Genomic DNA, 27166 nt, shown 5'->3' with positions numbered 1-27166 from the left:
GCATCTGGGTTTTCTAACCTACAGAGGCCATGCTTTCTCACCACAGAGTAGCTGCACATTGCTAGGAGATGGATATTTTCTTGTCTCTTGAGGACTATTAATTCACAAGAGTTGGTGGTTTCTTGCAGTTCTTCTACAGGGAGAATATCCAGGGAGGTCATGGGAGTAGCTACTGGCCCTGGACACTGATGTAGGACATATTGGTAGGCAGGAGGTCACTTCCCAGCTTCTCGTCTTCCAGGAAGTTTGTGTCAAAGAGGAACCCTAGGCTCTGTCTAGCCCCTGTCTTTTTAAATTTAACTCTTGATCTAATTGGGGTCTTTTCTAGAATGTCTTTTTCTATTTTTTTGTTGCTTCCGAACCAAAATTCTGAAAATTTCTGCAAAGATGCAGATGGAAGAAAAAATGGGAGAAACTAATTGGGAGAGTTTAGGTTTCTAGAAGCCAGATGGAAAAACACGTTGAGCGCATGTTTCTCCCAAGATTCACAGAATGTGCCACATGTTATAGTATAATATATGCTATATATTTAACACTGAGCAACATTTGGGCAATATTTTTGTATTGGTGGCATGGCAATCTGTAAAAGTAATGGAGAAGTGTCTGTAACAGCATGTGAGCTTTTGAAAGTGCACTTTAGACAAAACAGCAATGTGCCAAATGACCACCTCCCTTACCAAGATACCCTGCAGAGACAATGGGCTGGGTCAAGGTGTCAAATAAGGTAGAGCCTGGCAAGCTGCAGTTGCATGTGTAGCAACTTAACACCCCCAGTAAACATTTATAAACCAAGAAATTATTCCCACATGGGGGGTGATTTATCATCATCTTTCTCTAATATCTCTCCCCTCTTCACCTGCCTTTCCCTGTCCTCTTTGAGCAGGAGCTAAAAAAGTGAACAAAAGTTGGGGTGTCCTTATTTATGTATCTATTATCAGCTGCTTCCACCTCAGCTCCTGCTGCTAAACAGCTACTTAGAGGCCTGCTTCTCCCTTCAGGGTTTACTGATCTCCCAGATGAATAATGTCCCCCTTCACCTCCCCAGCAGCTGGCACCCAGCCGACATGCAGGCAGGATGCTGACAGTTATTAGGAAAATATTTGCATGCAGGCAGCTGCCAGAAAGCAAAAGTCACTCTGAGCAGACCAGGGTGGGGAGCGTCTCAGAGACTAAACTACTCCCTGGCCCTTTTTGCGTTTACAGTAATTCTTTCCAATAAGAAAAGTGCTGCCAGGGCCTAAAGCACTCATTAATTAGTTAATCCTGGACTGAATGCAAGAATGATTGAAGACTATTGTAAATTGTTTCAATCATGGTTGGCATGGTCAGCTTTTTTTAATTTTTTTTTTTCCCAATCCTGCCTTATTTTGTCTCCTTTGTACATGGGTTTTTACTAAGGTTTCTTCTAGGGAATGGCAGAGAAGTGAAGGGCCAAGTCCTGCTGCACCTGCACTATACTGGTCAAGGTGGATTTTCATTAACAACCTGATATTGGGACAGAGTGCAGCCTCAACAAGCTCATGGGTGGCAAAAAGCTGGAGGGTGGGGTGCAATAGATATGCCAGAGGGCAGAGCTGCCATTCAGAGGGACGTCAGCAACTGGGGAAATGGGCCAACAGAAACCTCATGGAGTTCAATAAGGATAATCAAGGTGAGGGAGGAATAATCACAGTACTGCTGAGGGGCAGCTGGAGAGAAAACAGCTCTGCACAAAAGGACCTGAAGGTCCTGTGTGCCCTTGTGGGGAAGAATCCCTATGGCTCACTGGGCAGTATTAGCAAGGGTGTAGCTAACGACACACTGTTCACATGTGGAGTACCGTGTCCAGCTGTGAGCTCCCCAGTACAAAAAAGGCATTGAAAAACTGGAACGAGTTGAGTGAAAAGACATCAAGCTTGTTGAACTGGACTAATGATATCCAAGGAGAGACTGAGAGATGGCTTTGTTCAGTCTGTAAGAGGAGGCTGAGGGGGATCCACCTACAGCCAGCAGGCAACTAAGAGCAGGATGTAGAGAAAATGAAGCCAGACTCTTTTTGAAGGTGTGCAGTGAAAGGAAAAGAAAAAACAGACACAAGTTGCAGCAGGTGAAATTCTAATTAGATGCAATTTCCACAGTGAAGGTGGTCAAATAGTGGAACAAGTGCCCACAGAGGCTAGGGGATCTTCATCTTTGGGTTGGTTGGACAAGACCCTGATCAACCTAATGTCACTTTACAGTTAGCTCTGCAATGAGCAAGGTGTTGGGCCAGATGATTTCCAAAGATCCTCTCTGACCTAAATTATTCTATGACTTTATTCTGTGATGTTGGAAAGTGTTTGGATCACCTTCTGTAAAAGCTTTAGGTCACAACCATTTTGAAGGCACGCTGCTGTTGGCAGGTGTGGTTGTTACTACTTTGAAGCATCATCTGGGTCCACATGCTTTTCCTTGTCAAGGTTGATCAGTTTATAAGTAAAATATATGGCAGACTTAGGAGACTGCCACAGTACAGTTTGGAGAGTGTGTGACATGTGGTTGACATGTGGTGACATGTGGTTGACATGCTCATTGACCATTGGTCTGTGACTGAGAAGCAAATCAGAGCATCTTCCAGGGTGTCCTCATCTGCATATAGTGGTAATATGTGGTCACACTGCAGCCATGATTCGTGCTTCCCGCTGCTTTTTTATGCTGATCTCCTCCACACCCCATGGTTTTTCCCCAGCCATTCTCTATTACAGTGTAAAAGAGCCCCTGCTTCTCTCCTCCAGCCTGGTAAAGAAAGGTTATTCTTTACTCTATGTTGCTTTCTTGTTTCTCTAAAACCAGTTCTGCATTACCTTATTCATATACGTAATCACATTCATTCTTTCTTTGAATAACTTCAGAAGGGTTTCTCTGGAAAATATGACATGAGGTTTTAACTGAAATGAGATTTTTTTTCTGAGCAAATTTCCCATTTTACTCTGACTTCCAACATAACATTAAATCTAACATCATGATAGGTAGAAATGTCATAGATTTCATATTACTTTTCAATAATGTAAAAACAATACTATTAACACCTAAGTAAAGCACAAAAATAACTTGTTCCTATTTGTAAATGCCGTTTTCTACTAACTCTGCATAGTTGGAGGGATTATTGCACTTCTCAGGTAGTTGCAGTCACTTACGTCTTGGACTTGTGCCTCAGAAGCTTGCCTGAAGGCTGCATTAATTGCCAGTAATGCAAAGCTTGTTGTATCATATTGCTTAATTATGCACTTTTCTTCCTCTCCATGTCATGCCAAGCAGATAAGAAAGGCTTTGGAAGAGAACTTAGTCAAAATTTATCACTGGAAGTGTCAGAAAACTGAATAAAGCCTCCTTGAATAATGGAGGGTAAACAGACCCTGAAGTGAAGATGTGCATCTTCAGTGTCCAGGGAAGATCTTTTCTATTGACATGAAGGGTGAACTGTCTTGTAAGACTGGCACTCTTTAAGAAAGAGAGCAGGAGAGCCCATCCTCCCACAGCACGGGCATAAAGCTCTCTAAACCCATCATGGTGCTAAAGTATAAAGCAGGTCTACCCTTTGGCTACAGGTGATTATTCACGGTGGAAGGGATCATTTAAAGGTATTTTGACAACATAATCTTGTGTGTTCTTTCTTCATGCCCATGAAGCTCTTTGTGCTTCAGTGAGAAAAGCTGAAGGACCAGGAAGCAAGCCAGAGTTATGGTTTTATGCAGAAATAAGAAATAGGAAATTTCTTTAAGGCATAAAACCTCCCAGCAGGATTTGCTGTCATCATCTTCTCTACTCCATAGCAGGCTGGGGACCTGCTTTCTGCAGAGAAATGTTACTGATGATCTTTTCAGAGCTGATCCTCTTCTCATAATTAGAGAAGTTAGACACATGGTCACCAGAACAGCTACTGCTGCTCCTGAGATGTTTAACTTCCATATTTAACATCAGGAATCTCTTAAGTTGTTTTATATTGCATCATATCTGACAAAACTATTTCCAAGACAGCTAATGCTGTCACAGATTTAAGGTTAGATGGGTCCAACCTAAGAAATTATATTCTGCAGTTAGATCTCTTCCTATTAGGTATTTTGGATCCAGGCTTTCTACTTAGGTTTGTCTCTAAACTATAGTTTTACCACTAAGAAAGAAAGAGACTCCTAAAATCCATCAGAACAAGTTGGAAAAGAGTTAGTTGAATACAAATAAGCATCCTGCACTGCAGTATCAGAGTCTAGGCTCAAGACTAGCAGCACTAGCAACTTCCTAGCCAGATACTCATCATCACCTAGTGGGGTGATTGCCTCTGGTAATTGCTGGCTGATTTCAATTGCCAGGAGGAGAGGTAGGCTGAGCAGCTGCCATGTGCCTTGGCTGGCATCTGGGACAAGGAGGCAACTACTGCAAAGGGAGAAAAGCCACAGGGATCTGTGCGGGGCTGCTTCACTCTGGGGGCGGCCAGTTCAGTCACGCACCACTTGGAGCACTGAAAAACTCATGCCCTGTGTGGCAGAGGCCATTGTCTGTGGCAACACTAGCTGAAAGGAAAGCACCTTTCAACTCCAGGGGAAAATGAATTCTCACCAGCTATTTCAATCTGAAAATTAAATCTCACCAGCTATTTCTATCTGAAAATGAAATTGTTCCAGACTCCTGGATTTTATTTTTTTTTTAAACAAAGTCTTCTTGTATCTCTATGCCACTCTGGGAACATGTTACATGCATTTTAGTGGCCTTTATTTTGCCAGGCAGTGCTAGGAGCCAAACTCTGAATGAGAGCTGAGCTTGTGGGGTCTGTGAAAGGGCTTCTGTAAAAGGGTTGTGGTCAAAGATGGGCTCCTTCTTCTGGAAGGTTCATTCATCTGGCTATCATACTAAGGAAGATTCACAACTTCAGGTAGGTGTCTGCTACACAGCCCAGGAAGGGCACTGCACCAACATGCAGAGCACAGCTTGTTAGTGATATGTTTTGAATCTGTGGTTTTCTTTTAGTTCCATTTACCCTTGTCCACCAGCTGTTTGAATGGGCTCTCCTGTATTCTTTCTGTGACCAAATCCATTCCCATCACCTGTCTTTAGCAGGGATCTAGGTACAGTTTTATTCAAGACCGCTCATCATCATGTAAACGCCATCTGGACAGATCTAGTGGAGAGGAAGGATACGTGTTCCTGTCATAGCTCTCCTAGTCCTGCCAGACTCGGGTGCTTAGGACCTCAGCACAGTAGATGCTACTGAATTTGGGTCACCCAAAGGTTTTGGCAATGGTGTTTCAAATGTGGGACTTCTGCCTAAGCTGTCTGTCTGCCAACAATTACAACTTTCTATCATGGGAGATGTTATTGTGTTGGGTTGAACTAGCAAAGAAAACAGTTAGGCTATACTAGCTATTCCAAATCCAAGGCTCGCCATGTCAGCTGAAGATTTACACTCTGAGAAGGAGCAGTAGCTTGCAAAAGTAATCTTCTACCAAAAAAGCAAGAATCCTCTTTTGAAGAAATTAAGCTCTCTTCTCCACAGATCACTGGTACCCCTAGTTATGCAGTTTTCACACCACCACTCCTACCATGACTATTCATTTCTCTTTTACTGCCTGCTATCCTTTCTAGACCCTTGCCTCACATTTTGCCACTGGTCTCTGTTTCTCAGTTCCAGACGTCTCACAGACTCCAGGGGTTTCCAGCTGATGTTTATTCACAGCTAAGTCCCAGGCCCTGCACTCCTCTGCCTTGTTCTCAGTATCCATAGGAACATCCTCATTGTCCCGGGGCTCAAAACAGGGATTCAGTGTCCACCTTCGCTTTAGAGATTCACTTCTCATCTGCTGCATGAGAGAGTGCCCTGTCTTCCTACACAATGCAGAGTTTGAGAATAGGCTTTTCTATGTTATTTCTGTATTCTTGTGTCCATCTCCCAAGTTGAGAAACTCTGCCTTTGCCAGGATCTGAAAAGACAAGAGCTTTTTTCTCTAAACTTTTGGCTGGTAAAAGTAAAGCCACTGAAGGCGGTTTCCCAGCTGCTGTGTGTCCTGCCCTGCCAGCTGGCCATGCTCATTTACATGCTTCCTCCCCACCACAGCACTACATCCCTACTCCAGCGTGTTGGGGGAGATGTTCAAGGGCAAATACTGCCACTTCCTCAGGGGAGACTGGAGCAATGGTCTGAACCATTACGTACAGCCCCAGTAAGTACTGTTCCCTAAGTCAATTCTGGGGAAAGACCTGAGCTATAACAGGAACATTTTTCTTCTTCATACACTCAGAAAGCTGAATGAAGGAGGGACACGCCTGAAGCTCCTTTCCCTCCAGGCACCACAACTGTTATTAAACTCAGCATAGATATTGAGTCCTGGTCCTAGGAAGCTGATTAATCCTTCCTGAGGACCTGTGCCTGCCTCTGGAGTACTTTCTACATGGAAAGTCCTGCAGAATGGAGGAGATCAACCTTTCCAAGATTTGTATTACTTGCTGTTTCTCAGCAGGGGGTCACCTCTTGCCTCACCCCCATTGACACAACGGAGGGCCATAAATCAACTCCACAGTGATAGCACAGCCTTCCCGATGCTCATTATGCATCTCGCTGCTGGAGGACAGCACCACCTTTGGTGCCAAGTACATTAGATGATATCCCTGGGTTTAAAAATACTCCATGGGAGGGAATCACAACATTTCCAAAGCTTGGCCTCTTGCATCACAAAAGCAAAGCATGCTCCTCACCATGTCTCAGGTGATAAAAAAAGCCCAAGGCCAACAAACAAAATGAACAGCTTTAAAACAACAAAGCTGCGCTGCGTTTTGTATGCAGTGTTTGTTGCCACAATCTGGCCCAGAGTCACCATCTCAGATTTCCCTGTCAGAATGATGGAAATATAAATAGGGGCTATAAACCCAAAGTATTTCCAGCTCATACATCCAAAGGATAGAAATTATAGTCTCTTAGCAAGGAAAATGTTCAAGGGTTGTGAGGTAATGGGACCTGGTTACAGAGCTCATTTCTCTGAAAAATTTTAATACAGCATGGAGATTTTTCCAATGTCCTTGATGCAATCTCTGTTAAAGTATAAAATAATCCCCTGTTTCAGTCAAAAAGCCCCTTCCATGCCTTTCAGAATGAGCTGCTGAGCTCCATTTTGGGAACAGTTTCTTTCCAGCTGTTGTTTCCAGAGATTCCTGAACGGCTCCAAAGACACAACATCAGCAAGGAATGAAAGCTGGCTGTTTGAAAGATCGCCTGTTGGCTTACCTAGAAAAGGCCTCAATTCTCCATGCGTTTGCTGAGAGTTGCTGCTGTTGAACCATATGAGTCCCAGCTCCAGTCTTGCTAAATAATGCTCTGGAAGTCCACACCATGAGTCACAGCACTGGATAAGGGTCTCTGCTCATTTGATTAATTACATTGCCATGCCTGCCCTTTACTTGTTGACTCATAGCCGTAAGAGGATGTGCTACGTATATAGTAAAGTGATTAAAGGGGGAATGTATGTCAATGTATGGATGTGTACGATAACTTTTTTAAATCCCTCATGATCTTCCCACCCACTGGGCATTGCTTCAATATCAAGTTCAATCATCAGGAAACAAACTTGCTCCTTCATCTGTGTTGCACATTGCAACAAGCTTGCCAAATATGGCCAAGCTTTTAGAAAGAAAAGAGTATCCCCCCACCATGAATTTATGACACTTGGCTCCACTTGTGGCTTCTTCCTGTGCATGCCTGAGTGACATGGAAACTGCAGCAAATCTGTTTGGCCTGTTTCTATGCTCTCACAATTGCAGGTATGTTGGATTTTTCCTTTCTTCAATGACTAGGGGTTTTTGTTTTGTTTGTTATCTTCTAATGCAAGCAACCCATGACAAGAGGCCCAAAGAAGAGCAACGTGTCAATGGAAAGAAAGGGGAAGGGTGGAAAACAAACAAGGAGAGGCTAGAAGCATTTGAAAGTAAAACATCACTCCCCTCGTCTTTTCCAGGTCCTTCAAGCCAGACTTTGTCCTGATACGGCAGCACGCCTACAGCATGGCACTGGGAGAGGACTTCCGCAGCCTCATCATTGGTCTCCAGTATGGTGGCATCCACACGGTCAACTCCCTCTGTTCCATCTACAACTTCTGCAGCAAGCCCTGGGTGGTAAGTGATGATCCAGCATGCCAACACTGCAAAGCAGATATCTGGTACTGATAAAGCACCAAATTCAGCTTCCAGTCTGTTTCATAGGAATTTGTCTCTTTAGGTTAAAACCATCATCTAAACAACATTAGGAATCCAACAGGGAATTCTTGGGGGAAAAAAACCTACCAGCACTACTCCTTTATCAGCCTCTAGTAATATCAAAGTGTTATTTCCTCACCCTGAGTAGGACGTTACACCTATCCCAGACTCTAATGTGTCACAAGCAGCTAACAGTACAGTAACACCTAGATTTCTTGTAAGGCAGAGTAGATGTATAGTAATAGATTAATAATATCAAATCAATAGTAGCACATCTCTGTCCTGACCAAAACACAGTAAAACTACCTCAAAATAACCATTAACGTTCACTGTTTTAGAAGGTATCTGAACTATGCTATTTCTACCATCTTTTATTAGATGCACACTTGTATTCAGGTGCCCCAGCCTATGACTTAAGATTATCCATTCCTTGCAGAAGTGCAACCTGCACTTGTCTTCTCTTGTCTTATCTTCCTACTTTTTCTGAGTGGTGCTTTGTTGTGAGGAAATTAGCTGAAAAGAAAGGCAAGAAAGGTAGAGAGATGATTTCTTCATCAGCTAGGTCTAGGAAAAAAGGGAACATAGAATGACAAAGACCTGGGAAAGAGGCAGAAGGAAGGGGGAAAGCATGTAGAGTTTTTCAACAGTTTCAAAAGGAAATACAAGATAATCATAAAGTGTTTGTTCATTGAACCTGAAAGACTGCACCTCAGAAACACCCTGGGCTGAGTCAGCTCCTGGGGAGAACAGGACAGTGTTCTGATATTTTGCACTGGGACCCCCCTTCACCCATTCTTTACATTTTGTCAAGTTCACCTAAAAATCTCAGAAAACCCTAAAAAATATTTTCATTGCCTTGTCTCAGCCACAAATCAAAGTTTATAATAATTCCACAGACCTACTTTGTGACCGGCTCTAAGTCAGCAGGAACTGCAGGAGCAGGAGAGCCACAGGAGCAAGGCTGACCATAGTAGCACCTGCAGGAAGAAGTCAGATGCTGATACTATTTTGGGGTCCACATCTGGGTCTTCCAAGCAGTTTCACCCCAAAGTGCCCTCTCTGATCACTGATGCTCTCAGAATGGAAGTTTCCCTGCATTGTTCTAGGTCCAAAGCAGGGAACTACAAGCTATATGGATGTGACAAGGAGGTGGGTCTTCCTAATATGCACCCATGAAAAACTTTTAAGATATGTTTTTAGGAATTCCCCTTACTCATTGCACAAATGTAGCTTGGGGTGCATTGGAATGTTTATAACAAGTGGTAAATATCTTCCTCATTACCTAATCAAGTCTTTTTGTTGTTATTGTTTTTTAGTTGGAATAAATATCCTTTTAGTGTATAGTGTGTTGATCAGTAGTTCAAATCCAGATGAGGTCTGTAATGACTCAGACTTTTGTTTCCATGACTGTGCAGTGTTGGATTTAATGGATTTCTTACCAAAAAGGTACCAGTGTAAGAGGCATAGTCTTCTCAGTTTTCACCCCTTTTATGACATTTGCAGGTTTTGTTGAGACCAAAACCAAGGTCCTGCCTTTTCCAAAAATGTTGCAGTGCCGTAATGATAGTAGTGGGAAAAACCTCACTTTTCCATCACTCTATAGGTGGATGATGCACATGTGGCCTCAGTCCCCATTTGAATTACAAGGGTTGCTGGGAATGGAAAGGGGAGGAAATGGAAGAGAGGGATCAATACCAGGCTTAGTACAACACCTTTGCATTGTTTCCTACAGTTGGTCCTACACACATGAGCATGTTGACCCTGGTGACCATACAAAAAGCCTCCGCATTTACACTGGCTTTTGCTGAGGAAGACAGTCATGTGGTCTATTCCATCTGATTTTTGGGGCTGAGTCAGTCAAGGTTTAGTTGACACTTTTCAATTCATGCCTTGTAATTATGTTTCTGATGGTGTGCAGGGGCCTCAAGATGTGACAGGCCTATTTTTAGGAATCTAAAATAAAAGAAAAAAAACAAGCTCAAAAGAAAAAGAAAAAAAGAAAAAGAAAAAGAAAAAGAAAAAGAAAAAGAAAAAGAAAAAGAAAAAGAAAAAGAAAAAGAAAAAGAAAAAGAAAAAGAAAAAGAAAAAGAAAAAGAAAAAGAAAAAGAAAAAGAAAAAGAAGAAAGCAGGGCTGGCAAGGCAATGTGGGAGAAATTGGCTCTGCCAGTAACTCAGCTCTAGCTATTCTGGGTCTGCTTGTGCCATGCTTTCCTCACAGGGAATACAGCTGGCTCAGACAGCCTTCCCAGAGTAGTCAAGGAAACCACTTGTAAACACTTAAAACAGGTTTGCAGAATGCCTTCTTTCCCTACTGCCCCTGCACACACATCACCCCCCAAACCAATGATTGCAATGTGTTAAGTAATCTAAGAGCTCAGATGGGATCTGAGCTGGTAATTGGCACGACTGAAATTTTATCAGGTTGAAGCTCAGATAGACATTGCACTGAGGCATTTAAGGGCAGAAAGCTTTACTGGCAGCAGAATCAGAAAATTCTGATTTTGTGATAGCTAGGAAATAAGAGAGAGGGACAGACCACTTCAGTCCATGTTTCACTCTGCAAAACAGGCATCTTGAAATCAGGGATCTGCCTAACAAAGATTACTGGAAACATTTTGGACCCAGAAAACAGTTGAGATAGATGAAGAAATCAAAGTAAATACTCCTGGGAAATGTGCTTTTCACTCTCCCTTTTTGTTTTTTCCAAAAATGGTTCCATTTCATAGAAATGTTTATGATTTTGTGGAGGGGGATGAAAGTGAGACTGTTTTTCCTTGGCAATTTGCAACAATGTTTTTTCTCAACAACTCTAATTACAATCAGCTGAGTTTGGGCTTGAGTTTACTCAAACATGCAGCCCCATTTTTTAATGACATTTGCCAGATTTCCAGTACTGTAATACAAAAATTTCTTCAAAGGTTAAAATTTGCATTAAACACAGGCATAGTTTGAAATAGGCATTTCTGAAAGAGAAACCGACATATTCAGGGGGATCTCACACACAGAGAAACATCTAAGAAACCTATGTTTTAAGATGATCCCATAATTATTGAGAAATAATGCTACAAGCACTCTAAACACAATACTTCAACCACTAATAATAATTTTTGTGCTATAAAATTTGCAATACAAAATACAGTGGGAACAATGCTCAGAATAGCACTCATATTACATGCAGTAATGTCTGTATTTGTGAGGCAACTTTTGCATCTGTAAGACTGCAGGAAATATGAACGCTTGAAGACAGTGACCTACAGAGTCCAAGAAACTCTCAGGCAAACTGTTATTGACTGTCAAGGGATATAGGATCCCTGATGGCCTAGGCACTTTCAAAATACGCAAAAGGCCTTGAGATCCTCTGAATGGATCTTTTTATTTCTCTGTAAAGACTCCCTGCAAGTAACTTTGTTGTCCAACCAGGCAGGCAAGGCATTTCACTTGCATACTTGTTCCAGGCACTTAAAACCAGGCTGTGCCACATTGCCTTGCCCCATGTCTTACTCTGTGGTCTGGGTGCAATTTCACTGAAACCAGTGGAACCATAGGAAGTAAGAACTGATACCAAAATGTGGAAAGGGCAGTTATATCTAGCTGAGCTGTGACAGTAACATTCCCATCCACCTGAAGTGCACTGGGAGGTGCTACTTGAGCCCTGCTATCAGGTATGGAGGAGGCTGCTACACCATGTAACATGGGTGTCTCTTTGCCAATATCCTGTCCCTAACAATTTGCCAGAAAAAAAAAAAAAAAGGAGGAAATTGTCCCATGATAGTCAATACCAAAGTCAGACCCTTTTGCAGGCTTGGCCCATTGAAGAAGCTCCCAGATGGCTGAGTCTCTCATCTGGCCATCTGAAACACTTGTTATTTCAGCAACAGCCAAGAGCTGTATGCTTCAAAAGGAAGCCCAGGGAACAAGTCAGGATGCTGTCAGCTGTATCGTTGTTCCAGTTATTTTGTTTGAGCTATTTGCCTAGGATGAACGTATGTCACCTCAACATCACGGCATCCATGGCTCGCCAGGGCTGCATGCATGTGCAGTGAGGGGCATGTGCTGCTCTCAGCCAGGGTGTTTTGCCTCCTCTACCCGTCTCTGTCTCATTCTGTTTAAGTTTTAAGTCCTGTTTGCTCATTTTGCTAGTCAAAACAGGGCTTTATTTTTCTTCTCTAGGATGTGCAGGGCTAGTGTAAGTAGTTAAGAGAAGGAAGCTGTCCTTTTTTCCAAAAGCAATACCTTCCTTGCCAAAAATAATTATTCTACACAAGGAGTTTTTCTCTTACCTGCTGATGCATGTGAGGGTGGGGGTGTTAGTGATCACCTCTTCATGTTTTCTTAAATGCCACATTTTGACCTACAAGATTAGGAAAAGGATTCTTTGCATTTGTCTTCTTGCAGCGGCCCCTTCAGCACATGGCCTGGGCCTGGCACACACCTTGCAGCCTAATTTTTTTGCACACTGGTTACATTTTTTTACACACATACCAGCCTTTAACTCCCAAAGGGGTATTTCTTCTCCACCACCAAGTGAAGTTTCAACTTCTTATACAGAAATCCTTTTTGCTTATTCCAGTAGCCAGGACAGGAGCCCTAACGTAGCTACTCAGCAGAAAACATTCTCAGTAGCTCTCTCTTCTTCTGCAGTGTAACCTTGGGGTTGCAATTTGGTACATTTACTGGCTTCAGCCATTGCTCAGAAGTGCTCAGAACATGTAAGATTAGGCAGCTCATGCTACTGGGAAGAAAGAGGGCTTTCTTTCCCTTCCTTTGTTCCCTAGATGTCTGACTCCTTCCCTTAATCTGTGTGTTACCTCCCTCAGGTGACACAAAGATCTCCTTCAAGATGAATGCATCCCTAGTTTTGATGGGGAACTTGAAGGAACTTATGTAGAGGACTTAGTGACACTTAGCCCAGACTGGAGACTTTTATTAATTAACTTGATTTTACCAAATTCTAGGGGTCTTGGAAATTAAATTCAATTTCTAAAATACTTTGTAAATAGGACATCAATGGGAAATTCAGTCACATCTACCAGCTCAGCAGGAACCAAAATTCTTACCTGTGGAGCAATCCCCAATCATTTCATTTCTCTTAACATCCATGGAAATAACCAAACTACCTAACTCAGCTTTACTCCCCCTTTTGAAAGACTGCTAGTCTAACCACCAACAACACTGACAGTTCAGGTTGTCCATGGTAATGGGGCTGTACATCTTCAGAGATAAAGCAGGATGTCTAGATGTGTGATTGTAAAGAATCTAAAAGCTGCTCCTGAGATCTGGAAGGTTTCTGGGATATATATCACCTCTTACTCTCTTTGGTATATCAACCCTGCTTCAGCAACATTTCCTGTCATGGTTATTAAGTTTCTCTCTTATAGTTTTGGGTTTTTCTCCAGCTGATCAATGATAGACTGAATAGGGAGGCTGCAGACAGCATACAGAATAGTCTGTTCACTTCACAGATGGCCGAAGCAGAGCAGGAATTTGCTGTGATACACTTCTGTTGGGATTTTGGAGCCTGGACTGAAATCAAAACTCAGTCCTACCATGGGGAGCTTTGTGTCTGGCTGGGCACAACCCTGAATGATGAACAGTTTATGACAGTGTTGATAGTGGTGATAATGGTGAAGTTCATGCTGACAGGTGGGGACAATGGCAAATGTTTGCCCTTATACATGAAATATGAGCACTGTTGCTTTCTCCATTGATGTTACATACTGATTTCTCTAGATACCATCCTCACAGACTGGTGCCTCCCTCAGACCTCACTGGTAGATGGGACGGGGTAGTACATGATCTCCCCTTTCTCCTGCCATGCATGGGGGGCTTTTGGGAGACCCTTGGTTCATAATAAATGTCAGTTATTATTGACAGTGGCTTCATGCTAACACTCAAACCAGGTAGCACTGGCAATTCCCTCCAGTCATCTCTGTCCCTTAGAAATTCTCCTTCCCTTTAGCACAACGGGTAAACGTGCTTTGCTTTGATTTGGCTGCAGGGCAGAGATCCAAGGGAGAACTTTGATTTATTTTGTCTCTGCTCAGGAGTGTCGGCACTGATTTCCTGCCTGGTCACTCCCCTGAGCCCTTTCCTCTACGAAGGAGGCCCCCCCCCGCCCCCCCCCCCCCTCCCGGGGCACATTTGGAAAGCAAAACTTGTTCATAGCAGATCTGTAACTAAACCCAAACTGATCCCCTTCTGGCTCTTGAACCCTTTCTCCGCTCTCTTAGTCCAAGGTTTGTGTACACAGGCTGACTTGGCCCTGAGTATTTTCTTGCTGCTCTCAGGTCAAGAAAGCAAGGTGGGAAAGGCATAATAACATGTTTCTCTCACCTCCTTTACCAGTATCAGAACATTTTGCAAGCACTTCCCTGTTACACAATAAGTCACTGACAATCCACTGCGTCTGTTTTTTGTTCCCCCTCCCTCACCCCAAGTTCTCTCAGCTCATTAAAATCTTCAACTTGCTGGGTCCTGAGAAGTTCCCCCTCGTGGAGCAAACATTCTTCCCAAGCCATAAGCAGATGGTGAGTACCTTTGCTTTCATCTGATGCCAGCATGGATGGGGGGGAAGCAGAAAATGTGAGTTGAGCACAAGAGATGATGGGGGAACTGCTGGGAAGAGTCTCTATTTCACGTACAAAGAATTACTAGCTAAAAAGCAATATGCAATATGCAAAAACCTCTTTCCTTTCTTGCTCAGCACTCCCCCAGGTCATGTATGGGCCCTGAAAAAGCAAACAATGATAACAGGCTCAAGCCAAAGCAGAAATCCATTGTAAAATCTAGTCAACAAAAGCTCGTCCTAAAGGAATCACTTTATTCAGATAAAGTGGATATTTTTCCCCCTCCTGGAATTGTTTAAAATACATTGATGATTTGGGACATGGGCCATAAGAGATGTTTGTTTCACAATGTCAGTTTGCTTGGTCTGTCACATGGGTGCCATCCATGAAACATTTATCAGCCTGACTAGGTACTCAAAGTAAATTGGAGTTTTTGAAAAAGAGTTTGCTTCAGCTTGTAATTTTTCCTTTGCACAGTGGCTCGGGAGTCTAGTCTTCCTGTCAACAACTGAGTGTTTAGTCAGTGCTTTGTGTGACTACTGGGCACTAAGAGTTTGCTCTTAGGGCACCTTCCAAATAGATCTGTATAGGTGCCTTTAGTCCTGGAGAACACAGCAAAGCAAGTGGCTTTGTTTAAAACTGTTCATGTCTCTTGTTTTCCCTGGGTTAAAAGGATGACTAGTCCTTCATAAATTTTTGCTCCCAACTTACATCCATGATTTGGTGGCTCTTCTTACCTGGCTGAGGCTTTGATGAGACCCTGTGTGAACCATGACCCCCCGTGTGAGCCACTGGCTGGCTGAGCTTTATTTCCCACGCTTGATTGTGAACTCAAGCAGCATTGGCAGCCTTAAGATTAGGGTTGTTGAAATGTCAAACTAGGGCTCAAAAACATTAAAACCCTTCTCTTCTCACACACTTGTTGCAACACTGTGGGCCAACCACAATGCATAATAGGGTGTAGGAACCTGATGGTGGATATAGGCACTGAGTGAGAGCTTCAAAATTCAAAAGGAAGTCTTATTTAGATTCTTGTGAAAAATCCCACCGGTACTCGCTTGGTACCTGGATACCTTGAAATGCTGGTCCTTCATCTCTCTGTTCCAATACTCTGTTCGCTACCTGTGCTGTGTGGACAACAGCACTTCCATACTTCACAGGCACGTCATGAAGGTAAGTGAAGTCATGAGTGCTGTGAAGCACTCAGGTAATGCAGTGCTAAGAGTTGTATTATCATTTAAGACCTGAAGAAATGGATGGTCCCTAAACACTATGTGACTGTTGCAGACTTTTAAGACAAATTAATTGATAAATCCTGTTGCATTTAATTCCTGGTGATTAATAAAGAGGGTTTTGTGACATATGTAATGCTTCAGGACAGTTGTGACTTTGTCTGACCATCACTTCAGGAATGGTATTTTTGGAAGACTTGATTAAGGTTTTCATTGCAAATATGTTAGTTAGCACTTTTAGCACTATTTTGTTGTCTGGAAATCTGATTCTTGATTCCTTAGCATGTAAATGCATTTGTTACCAGCATAGTAGTTTGGTTCAGCAGAGCATTGATCTTAAGTTCATATACTTGTCATCTTTATAACTGTTCACCTACTTGGAGATGCTATTGCTTACTCCCAAAAGAATACAGGAACCTTTTTAAACCGTAGATGATCTCATCTGAACACAAACTATTGTTGATATGCAAGCTTGAGTAATCTGGTTTAAATCACTTTCCAAACATTTACACAAGCAACAATCCACTTGAGCAAATTCAGGTCAGCCCTTTCCAGGTGGGGGGTCTGCCTCATGGAATGAATCTACATAACTTCTCAAGATCCTTTCTGGGTGCATCTTCACAGTATCCTGGGCTGTGAGAGGCTGAGAGGGCAAGTGCTTACACCAAGCAAGCTCCTTTGCAGTCAACACTCCACCAAGTACCTGTGAAAGTTTCTCGCGGACTGTGCATCAGCCTCTCCATGTGTCAGAAAGGCATATAATGATCCCCCGTTCTCACTCTTTTTCTTCCCTTTCCTGGAGACATTTTCAAGCTATACCAGCTAGCACTTGTAAAATATGCTGTGGTCCTTTGATGGCTGACCCCGGCAGTGTTTATAACTAGTGTTATGGTTTTACCTTTTTACCTCTTTGCAATGCAATATACTTTAAGGAATGAAGTTCTCGCATAAGAAATCCTCATCCTTCTATGTCCAAAACTTTACAAATCTTACTTTCTAAACCTTTGGATTAAACATAGAACAGATTTTAAAATCTGTTTCATTCTTTCATCCGTGGAAAGAATATAGATTTTCCTAAAGTAAAAGTGAGATAAAGGAAATTTCTAACTGTAGGCCCATTTTGTGAGCATTTTCATTTAGTTGAAAATGCTTTTCCTGAAGCTTCTTTCTCATGACAACAGGGCATATTTAACCAGCCTTAAACAGTAAGCCTAAAGACAGGACATAAGGCTCTGACATTTGACAGCAGAAAAGGTCCAAAAGATTAATCTCCTTTCCCTTTGCCACAGGCATGTACCTTTCAACCCTCCCCCCCCCGCAATCAGTTCCCTGGAAGTAAGAGCAATCTGGCAACTGTTCTTTTAAGGCCCTGCTGGTGCTGCATGACAGCCATGACTGCCTTGCTCTGTAGTGACCCCCTATGGCCAGTTAACAAGTGGGATACATTAACTTCAAAAGGGATTTTTTGCCTCTCCTGGGCTTATGACCCCAATAACAATTCTTAGAGAGATCAACCTCTTAAAAAGAGGGAAGGACTGCTGGAGGGATCTTTGCCAAAGCACAAGAATTACCAGAGGTAGAATATCTGCTTTGGGCCCAATAAAATGGTATCAAGAAAGTGTAGGAAATTAATAAATCCACTTGCAAATTCATTTGTGTACATTTGAAGTGGACAGAAACTAATATAAGTGAAGCAGAGACAGAATGTCTGTGATAGAAATAAAACCACTTTATTGTTTAGAATAAAAGGACACTATAAAAAAGTGAACATTATGCAACATTACCTTAAGAGACAATATACATTCACTGAATATAAAATTTATAAATAACATGGAGGAAAACTGTAAACAGTGCTAGAAAATTTAGCAACAAATACATTCCTTCTGGACAAGATTTTTCACATGGGTTTGGTTCCCCAAGTTTCCATGACTATCAGGAACAGTACAGTGGCTCTATGAAGGAAGGACAGTGTCAGAGAGAAGGACAGTAGAGGCAAAGCAGCAGCAAATGTTTAGTGGATTTTTAAGATTTTTCTCAAGACTAGTAGCTTCAAAAACCACTATTCTGAAAAAAAGACAAAAATGTTTGCAGTTCCTTGAATTTTGTTCTGCTCTTCTAAGGTATAAAATATATCGTAAGTGAGATACACTTTCAGAGGCATCTGAAAGAATGGAATCTTGTTCCCATGGAGGCCTTTACTTCAAACACTTTAAAAAACGCAACAGCATGTTTCCCATCACCACGAGGTAGCATTTCACTCTGGCCAAGTATGAATGGGATACCGTGATATATTTAGGTTTTAGAATAGTCCTACCTAAAGGGCCATATAACTTTTCAAAACATGGGGAATTTAGACCTAAAATGGTAGTTTTGTCCCATACAGGGTAGGGGGAAGACTGTATTCAAGGTACTCCATGCACAGATCTCCTGCTCTCTACCCCCTCTATTTTGGAAAATCAAATCCAATCTTCCCCAAACTTTCAATATATTCTTCGTATTTTTTGTAATTCTAAAGGGGAAAACACTCTCAAGCAAATAAGGAAAAATATCTGTAAATACAAAAGTGAACAGTAACAGTCTAAAAATGAACTATGTATTTTAAAAAGTACTTTTAATAATGTTGGTGCATCTAAAGCATGGGGGGGTGTGGGAGGGGGAGCCCTCATCCTGTCCAAAGGTCATGCTCGCATGAGTCATGTGTGCCATTGACAGTTCCTCTAACTGTTATGGGGTGAAGTGAGGAGCATGTCAGAGGTGACAGGAAGATATCTATGCTGCTGCAAGCCATTGTAGGTTCCACAGCCTAACATTTTACGGAGAACTTCACACCTGCCTCCTCACATCTCCATGCCCAAGTGTTCCTACATATTGCATGGCCTGCTGTAATGAGGGAGAGTTTTCTCCATTGGCAGGCAGAAGTGACTTCTTAGCAAGACAGAAGAAAGGAGAGCAGGTAGAAAGGAAGAAGTCTTTAAGTCTGATTTGGAGCCTGTTCAATCCATTTAATGTTTCCCTCCCACTGCAAGGGAGCCTTCACTCAGGTTCTTTAATGCAAGCACAAGCTTAGCCCAAGAAATACATGTCCCTGATAGCATGCACAGAAACAAAATTAAGAAGCCTCCCAAAAGAAATGTATTTTTACTGGATTCTTCCCCCTCCTTTTGGCTCCACATTTTAAAAGCCTTAACAACTGTTTCTTTACACAGGAAGGGGAAAGATTTGGTACCAAACCCCAACCCCTGCTGATCTAGCTGTTTGCATCTCAGAAATATTTTACCATCTGCAATACATAATGTGAATACGCTTCATTTTCTGGTAATGCATCTTCTGTTTTGTTGTTTACAAAGCACATAGCTACATTATATCCTACTTAGGGACACAAGTCCTCATAGTATTAGAATGCAAGTATTTTCACAATAATTTGAGTGCAATACTGTGATGTCTCAGCTAGCTAAATGAATCAGTGACAGGTAAAATACGCAGAGCTGCAGTTCAATGAAAATTCAGATCAACACTTTACTGTATCAAGGGGCATTGTCATTTAGCCTTCCAAAGCCATGAAAAGTGGCTGCAGCTCAAAGAGACATCAGCTTTGCAAAGTCGCCTTGAGCTTGAGGAGGGCCATCTCCAGTGATGCTGACTCCATGACTCCACACGATGCAAACAGTGAGGGTGGCGAGGCCGGCTCCACTCTGCCCTCAGTGACCCTCAGAGATTGTCAGCTGTGCACAGCTTGAACAGAGATTGCTCCACTGTACCTAAAGCCCAACCCTGTGCTCTGCCAAAAGCAGCAACATTCTGACCCACCACCTGATCCTATAATGCATGCTGTGAAGCACCTACTCTCCCTCTCATCTCCAACCCATAATTTAGGAGTAGTCACAGGGAAGGGGACTTCTGAAAAGTGTTCCAAGCTTGAATCATTGGAAAATCCAACAGACTTTCAATGTCTTTTGTGCTGCATTGCCACTCAGAGCAGCTGAAAAAAAAATACACAGCAGACCTAGGCACCCCTTACATCAACTCTTTGAAAATGCCCTTTAAAGTTCACATTAAAAATGAAGCTACGTGATTTTTACTGCAACAAGTCATCTAATAAATGGGGCATTTCAGGGAATGTATGTCTGGCAGAGCTCTGGTAGCATGCAAGGAACGTAAAAATTCATCAGGGCCCATCTCAGACACCCTTTCGTTTCCATTTGGCAAAGAGGTCCCAAACAACTCTCCAGTAATCGAGGTCACTGACTGTAAAATGCTATATTGCCCCGAGCTGGAATCACTCCAACACTTTTTCCTGCTGGTGGCAGCTCTGCTTTCTAAGTGGAATGAACTGAAGACATATGGAAATTTAAGATAAATAATCATAATAATACAAAAACGAAGTTAAGCATCATCTTCTGCCTGCCCAAGCCCTCCCCATCCAAAACTCAGTCACCCATTTTGTCAGCACCCCTTCTTCACCATCATTAAAACTTAAAATACTTTTATTTTATAAGAAAAATTATATTATAGTTTTCTTAATAAAAAACAAAATAGAACAAAAAAACTTCTCCAGTCAACAGCAAAGCACAAGACAGTAAAGCTCCTCCTCCCACATCACTGCAGGACATAGTATGAGCACATGTACAGGGCTGTGCTGAACAGTGCCTAGAGGGAAACACAGCACTTGACACAGAAGGAATCCTCTGGGCAGCTGAAAGTTTATGATCCCAGCCAGCACTTATTAGGAAACCCCTTGTCCTTGCCTAGCCCCCACACACACTTCCTTTCACTATATAAACAAATGCAGCTAGTGTAGCTGCAGGGGAGGAACAGTGGTGCAAGAAGGTACAGAGGAAACAATGACTGTTGCCACTACTGCAGATATGCTGGAGCTTCAATATCTTAAAAACAACTCACTGACTTGGAATGTCAATATTTCTGTCTTTAAAACACAATCAAATCATTCTTTTGTTTATAACACCAAAAAAAAAAAAAATCCACGTCCTGTCAAAAATAGCTTATGTCATTATATGTATATACATCTTAGCTCAGCAAAACACTATTTTGGCAATAGATTACTTTTATAGTAAGAGCTCTAGCAAGTCTCCCCTTTCCCTCTTCCATGTGATTGATTTACAGTTGGCATTTTTGCATCTGTTTGGTTTAAGGTGTTCACAAGCTGGTTTTGCTGTTGAAGCTAAGCTGCAAAAATTTTAGGGGCCAATGCTGCTCAAAACAGCATGGCACAGCACTTCATCTGCTCTGCTGTAGGTGGATTTACCTCCCTGAACATAGGGAATGGGGTTTTTGTTTTTTAAACAACAACAAAAATACAAAATACTCTCTCTTTTGTTCTGGGGAAAGCCAGAACTTCAAATGTGCTGCTGCATTCACACTGTGACTAAATTAGCTAGGACAATCAGTCAACAATACTTTCACCAGATGATGCAGTCAAACACACCAGGTGAATTCTCCCACTGCTGGAGTCAATCACATTGTCAATCTCTCCCATAGAGGAGGATTTCTTCTGGACGTCATTTTTTCTCCAGAGTTTAGGCTGGGTTTCTTTTCAGTTTGTTTCATTTGCCAATCGATTAATGAAACCTGTTTTCCTTTGAATAGAATTGTCTACATATTTTCAGCACTTAGTGCATGAGGAGGGGTGATGGGAAGACAGAGCATAGAAGAATACAGTGCCTAATCGGCATAGTTTTTAGATTTTTGTTTTCCTAAAAAAATAGAGATTATATTGCTACAGCTAATGATACATGTAAGAGAGCAAGAGCTCCACTTTTTTTCTTTTTTTCTTTTTTTTTTTTAACTCCCATTTTTCCCTCTGGTGTGCAAAAGTAAGCTCCCAAATGTCGTCTGATCAAAATGAGTGGTATCAAAAAATGGAAAAGGTGATTACAAATTCAGTAAGGTAGCACAGATTTCTTTTCTTTCCTTTTTTTTTTTTCCTTTTCTTTTTTAAGTGTTCGAAGTGCTAAAATTTGCATGAAAACAGGCACTAATTTCATTGTCATCATCATGATCTGGTAAGAGTTAGTGTCCAAAGGAAGATCAGCCACAAGTAAGGAAGAAGGGAGATAATGAAGGCATAAGCATGCTCAGGGGTCTGTGGCATTGATTATCATTTTATCTGGAGGCGCCCATCCTCTATACCAGCTGCAGTAACCTTCTGCCCTCTGAATGCAGGCATAGTGCTTTGCTTGGTATCCTGAGTGGCCAAAGTTGGAGAGCATGTCTGTCCAAATACATTCATTCTTGGAGGTGGCAAAGCAGGGCAAATAGTAGCAGGGCCTAATCTGCAATTGTAAAGAGCAATCAGGTAAGGCTACATAAAAAACAACATTATAGAAAATGTCTTTTTACCAGAGACAAGGGATTCAAAATTCAACTCCCTCAAATCTTGCTTACTATCCCAAAATTCAGCCTCAGTTCAGTAAGCACATAAGCATGTGCTTACCTTCACATACACAGGTACTTCCAGAGTCGAAAGGGCTTTTCAGGTGCAGAAAAGTTGAACTTGTGTCTATGTTTTTGCAGGCCTGAGGCCACAAGCAAAAATCTTAGTGCCAGTTCCAGGCTGTGAGGTTTTAAGCCCTCAAAATGTTTACACAGGAAAGAAGTTGGACATATCTTGCCAAGCCTTTGGTACCTCATTACATTCACCTGAAAATGATTCTGTATGGCTTCTGAAAGCCTTCCCCAACCCCAATTAACTCCAACAAGGCATTAAAAAGGCATAGACTCTGCATTTTTATTTGATTGACTCTTCTCTGGTCTCAACACTAAAGCTGAGCTTTACATTTTCCCCTGTAAAAATTGCTGTCCTCCCTTTCTCTTCCTGGCTGTTCACCAGCATCATTGGTATTACCAGCCAGGGAAAAACGCATTCTAGGGTTTGAATGTCTTATGCCACCTAATTAGAGATGCACATACCTTGCATCCACAGCCCAGATGATAACGATGATTCAGTCCTTTACGCTGGGACAGAGTCAGCCGGTCCCATTTCTCATACCAGTTGCACAGGCCAGTGTAAACCTTCCCTTCATACACACGGCCTTGAAAACAGAGACATGATCACAAGTTAGCACTTAGCTCAAGCACTTTTCTCGTTTCCTGAGATTGCTAATGCTGCTTTCTTTGTATTAACTGGTTCAGGAATCTCTGGCCAGCAAGATTACAGCACTGCTCTAAGTTAGAAGTGTTGTGCCAGCTGTAAGCACCAGCAACAACATGCAGGTGAGTAATGCTGTCAAGCTCCTCTCAAAACCAGAGCAAAGTGAATTGACACCTTCACTAGAAAAAAGACTTGACAACTGCTACATCTCTGTCCCCGTGCATCCCCTCATCTCAGCAGCCTGCATTTCTAAAGCTCATTCCAAAATGGACCTTCCATTTCTAGCACAGCCAAGTTGCAACCAGTTCCCTGTGACAGATGCCAGCTCAGGTATGAATTGACAGCTGTGGACTGTCATAGAGTGTGTTTGTCACAACATCACTGGGTGTAAGAGATATTTTAGGAGGGGGAGAAGGAAATCTAGAGAGCAAAATGACTCTCAGCATTAAAAAGTACTGAACATCAAAATACTGTTGGCCATCTTAACACTTGAGAAGCTGTGTATAGAGCTGTCTACACAGCTGCCCATGTCCTTAGTAGATACATGTATAGAACAGAAGAGGTTTTGATTATGAACTATGCTGTCCTTTACCTGTAATCAGGTATTGGTACTTGTTGACCTCCAGCTTGACTCCACAAAGACTCTCAGAGGCTTCTGTGTAGATGTACTGAACATGTGGCATTATCTGGAAGCCCCTGTACATCTAGAGAAAGAATAAAAATGCTTTAAGTCATATTAAGATGACAACTTTTCACTTAGATTCTTTACAATCTACATTTCTAGACTGGTGGCAAGCAATGAACTTTTAGTGTTTACAAGGGTGAAGGACTAATGGTACTAGCTGGACTCTGATGGAAGTCTCCCCACCAGATCTGCTGGAAAAGCTGAATACCCACTTGCTAACAAAACATTGCAATTCAGCACAGGGACCACTTTTCCCCGCTCACATTAGTTCCAGTGGCACTGAGTGAGCAAAGCACCAACACTCTGCCAACATCCTGAACAATTTTTCCCCTTATATAGCTCATAATTAGAGAGAAATTAAATTAGTTCAAGTTTGAAATCTTTCTCCTTCATGTGACAATTTCTTCCAAACCAAGGGATTTTTCTTTTAAACAATGACCCTATTTTCCAGTGTTGCTGCTGTAAGAGTTTCAAACCTTTGGCACTTGATTTAAGTCATCCAGCCAGACACCTCCTTCTCAAAAGCCTAGCATACACAACTCCTGTTGACCTCAGCAAGGATTTAATGTTTCTCTAACTAAATGAATGCAGCAATAGAATTCTACCCCATCTCCTAAAATTAGCCCAGTACTGATGGGCACCATAAAGAAAATATATATACATAATTTCCCTACACTCCTTCTCCTTTTTCATAATCTTTCTTACAGATCAGTTTAAATGAAATATACTGGCAGTTGAATTCTATCAGAAATTAGCACGTGTCCTGATCTGACCTGACCTTACCGCTGCCATTTAGGAAAACTCATGCCCACCTGTTAGTAGCATAATGAAGTCTGTGCATAGCAATGAAACAACCACTGCCTGTGTACATTGGACCCAATAATACATATCCTATTTTTAAAACATTGAGGATGATTTTCCTGAAAATTTCATCTTATAAATTTGGTTATCTTTTCAAAGCATTCAGTCTCTTTTTTTCCCCACTAACTGTATGAATGGCCAATATTTAAAAGCTAAAGGAAAACAGTAAGTCAGAATCACAGTTTCATAGCATTTTCCAGCCTATCCTTTTCTCTGTCAGCCTTATTGATAGAGAGCACATTCATGTTCAGTTTAACTGTAAATATTAAAGTGAGGCAAAAGAGGACAAAAAATCCCAAACTCAGAGCTACAGATCCTTGCTGCTGTGTCACCTAAACTGTGGTATTCTCTTCCAGGCTGTATTCTATTTCTTGAAGTCTCCTATTATCCCAGGGTATTTCACTATTCCCCCACCTCCTTTAAAATCAACAAACCTTTTTCTTTCTGAAAGAATGTCTGTTGATTTAACAGATTTTATGCTAGGCCCAGGTACTGCATATAAAAATGCAAAAAACTACTACTAATTCTGTATGCTGAGAGGTCGAACTATCTTCTGGGCATCCATGGAATGTCTTCCAGGTTTTTTTTTCCCCTTAGTTATATTACCCCAGTCAGCATAATCTTATAATAGTACGACAACTCAGTAATAGCACTATTGTGTACAGTAAAAGACATGCTAAAGAGTTTGCATTTTCCAGCCTTCCTTCTACACCCAGCAAATATGCAAAGAAGGCATTTTTTTAAAATTAATCATACTGTATCAACAAAAGCTCACAGATTATGTTTGGAATACACCATTGTGTCCATAACTGAGCAAAGTCTTTCAATGGATATGGAAGAACTGACCCTTGCCTAATCTCTACTCTATCCCTGCTATTTTCCTGGTATGGGATGATCTACTCAGATTTTCCAAATAGGCTCAAGAGAGCTGGAGATCTAGGTTCTGGCATGAGCATCCTGTCTGTCCTTCGATGGGTTATTTAGCCTTCAGTACACTTTTGTTCCTCATCGGTAGAGCAGCTCTGCCTTGCTTCCCAAGGGTACTGTGAGGAAAGGCACATAGAATAAAGATCATGTGTTCAGACCCCATTCCAGTGGGTGTCACACCAAGAAGCTATGATAACAGTATCTAAGCAGATAAGACTAGCTAAGGTAACAGCTGGGGCTGCCCAGTCTCTCCAGGCAGTGCATTATGTACACTGCAGAGAGCTGTATGCTGTGCATGTGCAGTACAAGTGATCTGCCCCTCAGAGTGGTAAGCTCCAAGTAGTGTTGGGCTAATTAGGTATCTGTTATAAAGTCTACACGTGCACAGGCATGCTTTGAGCCCATTCTCCCCCTTGCAGAAAGGGCTACAAGCTAGACTAATCACTCCTCTGAGAAGCTGCTCAGGCCCTTCCTACAGGACCCTTACAGTTGTCACTCCACATCTTCTGCATCATCAAGCTCAACGTGACTGTCTATAAAGTAACTAGTGATGCTGAACTGGGGTTTGGTTTTCAACTCCTGGACCCAATTTCCTGTTCACATTACCATCAGGGACACCACTGTCAGGGTTGCTGAAGAAAGCACACTCAGTCTCTCAAAAAGCACTTCAACTCAGTGACCTTCATCAGTGCTAGCAACTGTCACGCTAATAGACCTAGTGCTGGAGGTAGAAAGGGCCTGCCTCATCTTCTGATGACTAAGGAAAATTCACCATGACCTTGGTTCTCAGGGGAGGAAAAAGAAAACTTGGCAAGGGGGAATCTTCTACAGATGCCCTCTTTCAAAATAAATAAAACAATACCTTAGGCATTATTTTTGGATACACAAGATATCCTGGAAGTGCTATTAGGCCAGTCAGAAGAAAAGCTAGCCTTTGTCCTAACTGCTACCCTTGGAGTCCTCCTGTTGCCACAAATGTGTATTTTCAGAAGCATAATGACAGGGAACAAGGTATTAGCAAGTGTCACATGCTGATGTCTGCTCGTGCTGCTCTATTTCCAGCTGTGTCAGCATTCCCTTTAGCAGCTCCCATACTGCCTCAGAAATGCACATGCAAATCCTGTGGTGATTTCTGCTGCATGATTAACTTCACCTTGTGATATGATGTCTCTCCTTCTATCCCTCCCATGTGAGGTGACACTAGATACCAAGGTTTGGAGTCATCTTGCCTAACCTTCAGCCACCTAAAGTTTAGGTGCTTCATATGAATTAGGCATCCTGTCTAGTCAAACACCAAGAACAGGCAGCTCCAGAACAACTTAGCCCATCCTAAAACAGCTGTTTGCAACTGGTGGGCTGAATTACACTTTGGTGGTTCCTGTCTCTCTCCATAGACAATCAAGAAAGAAGGAAAGACTCATTTTAGTCTGTCTAAAATTAAACTAAATTAATCCCACCCCACTTCTTTCCTCTTGGGACTATCACATTTCACCCCACAGACTCATTTTACACATTAGTAACAAACCAAGGAAAGCCTCCTTGCTTCTGGCAGCCTGTGCAGAGTAGTCAACCAGGACTATTTGTGCACATGGAG

General features: G+C 42.1%; 2 protein-coding genes across 6 annotated transcripts in view; one reads left to right on the top strand and one right to left on the bottom strand.

Moving 5' to 3' along the window:
- The window catches only part of SYN3 (synapsin III), a 245881-nt gene that overhangs the window by 88907 nt on the left and 129808 nt on the right, over positions 1–27166 (top strand). For all 5 annotated transcript variants that reach the window (XM_074826492.1, XM_074826491.1, XM_074826493.1 and 2 more), the window contains 2 exons: positions 7956–8112; positions 14631–14720. In XM_074826492.1, coding sequence (XP_074682593.1) covers positions 7956–8112; positions 14631–14720 — 247 coding nt within the window. The remainder of the gene's footprint in view (positions 1–7955; positions 8113–14630; positions 14721–27166) is intronic.
- TIMP3 (TIMP metallopeptidase inhibitor 3) overlaps positions 17697–27166 on the bottom strand; it is a 40046-nt gene continuing 30576 nt past the window's right edge. Inside the window, exons 3-5 of the mRNA XM_074826497.1 lie at positions 23692–23803; positions 22919–23040; positions 17697–22281 (exon numbers count right to left, since the gene is read on the bottom strand). Of these exons, the coding sequence (XP_074682598.1) occupies positions 22084–22281; positions 22919–23040; positions 23692–23803 (432 nt within the window). The 3' untranslated portion in view covers positions 17697–22083. The remainder of the gene's footprint in view (positions 22282–22918; positions 23041–23691; positions 23804–27166) is intronic.

The sequence above is a fragment of the Strix aluco genome, chromosome 5 (genome assembly GCF_031877795.1).
Source record: "Strix aluco isolate bStrAlu1 chromosome 5, bStrAlu1.hap1, whole genome shotgun sequence".
Classification (NCBI taxonomy): Eukaryota; Metazoa; Chordata; class Aves; order Strigiformes; family Strigidae; genus Strix; species Strix aluco.
Note: the sequence above shows the minus strand (reverse complement) of the source record. Positions and strands in the feature narration are given on the sequence as shown.